Source organism: Sinocyclocheilus anshuiensis, unplaced genomic scaffold (assembly GCF_001515605.1).
Source record: "Sinocyclocheilus anshuiensis isolate Anshui unplaced genomic scaffold, SAMN03320099.WGS_v1.1 scaffold1017, whole genome shotgun sequence".
In the NCBI taxonomy this organism is placed as follows: domain Eukaryota; kingdom Metazoa; phylum Chordata; class Actinopteri; order Cypriniformes; family Cyprinidae; genus Sinocyclocheilus; species Sinocyclocheilus anshuiensis.
In genome coordinates this window covers 169,702-175,945 of record NW_015554130.1, presented here as the reverse complement: position 1 = coordinate 175,945, position 6,244 = coordinate 169,702, and the positions used below count along the sequence as shown (strand labels likewise).

The following is a 6,244-nucleotide window of genomic DNA, read 5'->3' as shown; positions in this document are numbered from 1 at the left end:
AAAGAAACACATTTAGTGCACAGTCACATTGAAATTTTGACCGTAGTGTAGTGCAAAGTAATGACCAGTTATCATTTTGAATGCAAACATGATTTTGTTCCTAAAATAATTTAAACTGATGAAACATGACCAGGGACATGACCAGTTTTTATTTCATGTCGTCTTTAGAGGGTATTTTTTTGTCCTCTACTTCTGTGATATCATTGTAATATTGTTGTAACATTTCTCTTACTTTCAATCCCTGTCTCTTTCAGTATCACAATAGATGATGTCGTGTATGTGATAGATGGAGGGAAGATAAAAGAAACTCATTTTGACACTCAGAACAATATCAGGACCATGACAGCAGAGTGGGTGAGCTTAGCCAATGCCAAACAGAGGAAGGGCCGTGCTGGCAGGTACAGATATGTCTCCCTCTCTCCCTCCCCTCATTCATCCTCTTTTATGTGTTATTCCCTCCATATATCAGCAGCTCTTCCTCAATCCATTCACAAGTATCAAAAACCAATTTCAGTCAGAGGAGTTGCACCCTGTAGAAGAATGTCAAACCTCTCAGGATATATGAAGTGTATGCTTATATCACAGGAATGCTGTGGGATTAGTTTTTTTTTTCCAAGCAGATCACACTATTTTTGGATTGGGCTTCTTTTACACAGTGATTTATATTTAAAATTAACATTAATTTATTTTCAAATTAAATTAATAAAAGAAACAATATAATAATAGGGTTCATGTCATTGCAATCCTGTATTACTTTCTTTTGTGGAACTAAAAAATGGCAGGTCTATGCTATACGACATTTATTGAATCTTGACACCTCTTTGTGACCAAAACCGCCAAAAAAAAGGTGACAAACCATCAAAATTTTAGGGGTAGGTAAATAATTTTATTTGACAACTATATATAGGGCTGGCCGATAAACAATATCATATTGAGATCGCAAGTTTATATTGATAACCATGGTAAGCGCTGGACATTTTTACTCAATATGAAATAAATGCGAAAACTGCCAGTCAGTGCATGTTGCATGCTCTCTGTGTCTCTGTGTGAAAGAGTGTCATAGTTTCGGTTACTAGTACTACTCAAATTCACTGACACTGTGTTTTCAGCATCTGCCTTCTCAATAAATAAGGACATGAACACACGAACCTCCTCTCCAGAGCTGTTCTGAGAGTCCATTTCACAAGCTTTTTACCTTACAACCGTACCATACTACTTTTCAGATACCAAACTACCATCAAATACAAACATAATCATACAGGTCACATGTTATTTTGAACAACATTAATAATGACAGAATTTCCATTTGGGGTAAAATATCCATTTGATATGAACAAACCCCAATTAGTCTGAATCTAAAAACGTCTCCTTTTGTCTTCTCATTCATGTCTAGTATGTGTGTTCACGAAAGGTCTGTCTATCCTCTATCTCTGACCCGAGACTGCTTTTCTCAAGGTTTCACTGTCTCTCTCTCTCTCTCTTTTTTTTTTTTTTTTTTCTTTTTTTTTTTTTTTTTTTTAAGTCCACACAGAGAGGAAAGATGTGGCCTTGAATAGCTTCATTGTTATCTCAGTCATTTGATAGGAAAGTGAAAAAAAAATCTTTCTTTTGGCTTTTCTTGAAGTTGAAGGCCACATACAGTATCTCATCTCAAATCCTGTTTGGCTCTCTCACTTTGTTCTATCTACTGTAAATGGATGATGCATTTGTGTATATGTAAAAATGTTTTTTTGATTATGTTGTGTAGTTTGTTTTGAAATGGCAAACTAAACTTTTTTCAGGTATGTGTGTGAGTGAGGCAGTGTGCTTTTTTGTCTGGTGTCTGTGTTGAGGGTTAAATTGGCACAGTGACTCATGCTTTTTAGACGGTGAGTGAGAGTGTGTGTGTGTGTGTTTGTATGTATGAAAGAGGGAGGGTAATAATAAGTCAGTCACTAGCTACTACATGAATCTACCCTGCTGCTCAGCACAGACTCTGACACACCATTTCAATTTCATACTCATTCACAAACGCCCAGATGTATGCCCCCTCTCATTGTACCGCTGTATATCCACACACAGACACACACACAGCTCCGTTGCCACAGTAACTCCAAAGCTCTGCATTATTCATGGCAAAGCAAATTGACTTTCACATCAGCAAGGTTTGACTAGTCTTGCATAGACTTTTACTGTTGGGATAAAGTTTGATCCACAATAGTAGCTTAGACTGGCCAAGATGCAGAAAAAAAGGCATAATGTTGCTTCCTGTCTACCTTTTTTTCCTTACATTTTTTCCTTTCCTACCTGAGATTTGTGATTTCAAATGAAATAAAATGTTAATTAAATATAACAAAATACTTAGGATTTTAAACTAATGCAGTATGATTTGAATTTTAATGTAGAATATAGGTGAGTCACTTTAATGATATTGTCTGATAAATGAATAAATATAAGTATAAACTATAGGCCTGAATTCTCAATTACATTTAGCAAGTAGCAATTTGCATTCATCAAACAGACTTTTTTAATGGAAGCAGTATGACATTGTTTCCTCTGTCTCGCTTGTTTTGTGTGTGTTTGTCTGGGCAGAGTGTCTCCTGGGAAATGCTATCATCTGTATAATGGACTGAGGGCCAGCCTTCTGGATAACTACCAGTTACCTGAGATCCAACGCACTCCACTGGAAGAGCTTTGCTTGCAAATAAAGGTATTCAATCAGACCCTCAGTCAGAGAAAGTGCATACTACATTCGCTAAAATGCATGGTTGAATTTCCTCTCAGAGATTAACTAAAGTATCAATCGATCTAGCTATGTTTGAGTCACACTACACGGGTTTGGTGTCAGCAGTAGGTGTGCATACTGTTAAAATGCATAAGAATCATGCTTGTTGGCAATTCTCAGAGAGAGAGCCTCTCACTTCTGTGGTTGTAGGAAATTGAACATTTCCACCGCTCTAATGGGGCCTGGAGGAATAGGTTTCACAAATAGTCTCCGGTGACTGTAATAAGCGAGCACACAAAAAACTAATGGATTAAAAGGGACATTAATCACTGTCATTGTATCTGAGAGCCAGTGTAATGTGTAACGAGGCCTTTTAGCTGTGTCAATTACTGCTTATTTTCACCTCCGCATGGCTGCCCAGTCCCAGTTCTCTGATGCTCAGCAGGGCTTCAATGAATATTCACACTCATTTATGCACACAAAGGGTTGGGGTTCATCTTATAATACTTATATAATCATTTGTATGTTTAGGTTATGAGAAGTTTATATACATATAGTGTGGTCTATTTCTCTCTCTTTTTCTGTTTATCTATTCTATCTATTTTTCTGTCAGATACTGAAGTTGGGACCAATTGCATCTTTCCTGCGAAAAACCATGGACCCCCCGGCAGACAAAGCGATAGAGCTGGCCATCACACACCTGGTGGACCTGGTGAGTGGCTAAAGTGATGAAAGGGAAGAATAATTGATAGATTTAAGAAAGAAGTTGGATTAATAAGTAAATAAGGGATAATTTACAGTCTGCCATTACCGTAAAATAAACTGGGTAGTCAGGAACCCAGCGTGAAGCAGCTACATGGCTACTTAACGAATAAATTAAATGGACATGAAAGATTACTTTGAGAGTTGCAAACTAGGTAAAGTGTAATCTAAAGGGATTATCGTGAAATAAACCCTGATGTGAAAGTTCCTGGGAACCACTTATTACCAATTCACTAATTAAATGAACATGAAATATTGATTTGAGTTGAATGTACTTTATGTAAGAGGAAAGACAGAAGAGTGCTAAAAGAGGCGTGAAACGCAGGGCCGTAGGAAATCAATAGCCTGAGACAATAGTCCATTATACCGTTATTATGCTAAATAATTTGACAGTGGCATGCTGTGATTGATCAGATTCAAGTATTCCAGAAAGCTGTGTAATTAAAAGGTGTAATGACTAAAATCAAAGTACCCGTATTGGCCCGAATATAAGACAACCCTGATTATAAGACGACCCCCCTTTTTCCAGATGTACCTTTTGGAAAAAGGCTTTTTAAAAACCAAATCTTGTTTTTTTTCAGTAAAACACATTTTGTCTTCAATTATTTTCATATTGCATATTTTTCCTATTTTAATTTTTGTTTTGAAAGTATGGTAAAAACTGGTAAAATGTACCAACAATCACATTTAAAAAATATACACTTTTTGATATACCATTAAAAAAAACACAAAAAAAAAAACAGGTAGCCCATCTGAATTAGGACATTTAGGCTATCCATCTAATAGTAGCCTACCAAAATCTTATTAACAGTAGAAGTTAAATCTTACTGTAGTCTTCAAATCGGGGTACTGTCTTACGTTTTAAAATCACAAAGGGAGTTTGGTCCCATCAGGCTAACGTGACAGTCACGACTCATGCAGCTGTAAGGTTTTCTTTTTCTTTTGTTTGTACTTGCGATCTTTACAACACGCATTACATTACGTATTTCATGGCACACTCGTTTTATGCGTATTTGGCGCCACCTATTGTTGTGGGTGTATTATTGACATGTCAAAGTCTAGACCCTGAATATAAGACGACCGCGTTTTTTCAGATGTATTTCCAAGAAAAAAACATCGTCTTCTATTCGGGTCAATACAGTACTTTGCAGCAACACAGTATTTTTTTTTAATATGTCTGTTTGAAAATCCAACCTTTTCTCTTTTATATCTTGTAGAATGCCCTGGACCGGAATGAAGAGTTAACTCCATTAGGATTTCATCTCGCCCGCATGCCTGTAGAGCCTCACATAGGAAAAATGATTCTGTTCGGGGCTCTTCTGGGCTGTTTGGACCCTGTGCTTACCATTGCGGCCAGTCTTGGCTTTAAAGATCCCTTCTTCATACCACTGGTACAAACACACCCTTTTACATGAACACAAGCCCTACACCCACCAATCATCAATCCCCCAGAGCATTTAGAGCAAACCCAGAGGGCATTCTCTAATAAGGGCTTGTTTGACTGATGGATTCATTTATCTCAGGGAAAGGAGAAGATTGCGGACCAGAGGAGGAAAATCCTCTCCCGAAACTCTAGAAGTGATCATCTCACTATTGTCAATGCATTTTGGGTAAGCCCTAAAGAGTTTAGAGAGTCACTCTTAGATGTTAGGTGTGTGTGTGTGTATTCGTGACAATCTGTGTATTTATTTGGTGTGTTTTTTTTAGGGCTGGGAGGATGCTAAGAAAAAAGGCAGCAGGTTTGAGAAGGAATACTGCTGGGATAATTTTCTTTCTGCCAACACGCTACAGGTCAGTCTTCACTCTCCGCAAATCAAACATTAGTTAAACATAAAAGAGAAAATTAGACTCTTTAATATGCGCTTAATAAACAAAAACCCATTTTGCTCGTTCCTACCAGATGCTTCAAAATATGAAGGGTCAGTTTGCAGAGCATCTTTTGGCAGCTGGCTTTGTGAATAGTAAGGACCCTAAAGATCCCAGCTCTAACGTCAACTCGGGTAACTCTTACTTACTGTCCATCTAACTAACTATTTGTCCTTTATCCCAGCTGTCCACTTGTTCACACGTCCGTCTGTCATTTTGACTGCCATTACCACAGGCCATTAAAGGGATAGTTCACCCAAAAACGAAAATTATGTCATTAATTACTCACCCTCATGTCGTTTCAAACCCGTAAGACCTTCGTTCATCTTCGGAACACAAATTAAGGTATTTTTAATGGAATCTGAGAGCTGTCTGAACCTGCATTGACAGCAATACAACTGAAATGTTCCTAAGTCCAGAGACGTAGCAAGGAGATCGGTAAAACAGTCCATGTGACTAATTAATGTGAGTAATTAATGACATAATTTTCATTTTTGGGTGAACTAACCCTTTTAAGGATTTGAGCAGTCTGAGTGTGCTGATTTTGACAGCCTAGCTTTGAAAAGAGATGAGCTATTACTTTTCTAAACCAAAATCAAAACATAATGTTGACACAACATTGCTCCCCAAAAATACATACAAATGTTTGATAACATTATTTAATGCATTTGGCATGTTCAGCTAACAAGTGTACAACCTTTTTTTGTTTTGTTTTTTTAAACAATGCTTACTGATCTAGGTTAATTTAAATTTTTCAATTGACTATTGTTCTTTGTTAATTTGTTCATAACTAATGTAAATTTATACAACTTAAAATGTTAATATATGTAAAAATTTACATTTATCTTGAGCAGTGGTTCTCAAACCTCTCCATGAAGTACCCTCAGCACTGCACATTTTGTATGTCTCCCT

The 6,244-nt window shown here is 37.0% G+C and overlaps 1 protein-coding gene across 1 annotated transcript in view; it reads left to right on the top strand.

Annotated features, from left to right (window-relative positions):
• dhx36 (DEAH (Asp-Glu-Ala-His) box polypeptide 36) overlaps nt 1-6,244 on the top strand; it is a 35,371-nt gene that overhangs the window by 22,161 nt on the left and 6,966 nt on the right. Inside the window, exons 15-21 of the mRNA XM_016462806.1 lie at nt 255-398; nt 2,572-2,689; nt 3,318-3,416; nt 4,684-4,857; nt 4,990-5,076; nt 5,174-5,257; nt 5,367-5,466. Coding sequence (XP_016318292.1) covers nt 255-398; nt 2,572-2,689; nt 3,318-3,416; nt 4,684-4,857; nt 4,990-5,076; nt 5,174-5,257; nt 5,367-5,466 — 806 coding nt within the window. The remainder of the gene's footprint in view (nt 1-254; nt 399-2,571; nt 2,690-3,317; nt 3,417-4,683; nt 4,858-4,989; nt 5,077-5,173; nt 5,258-5,366; nt 5,467-6,244) is intronic.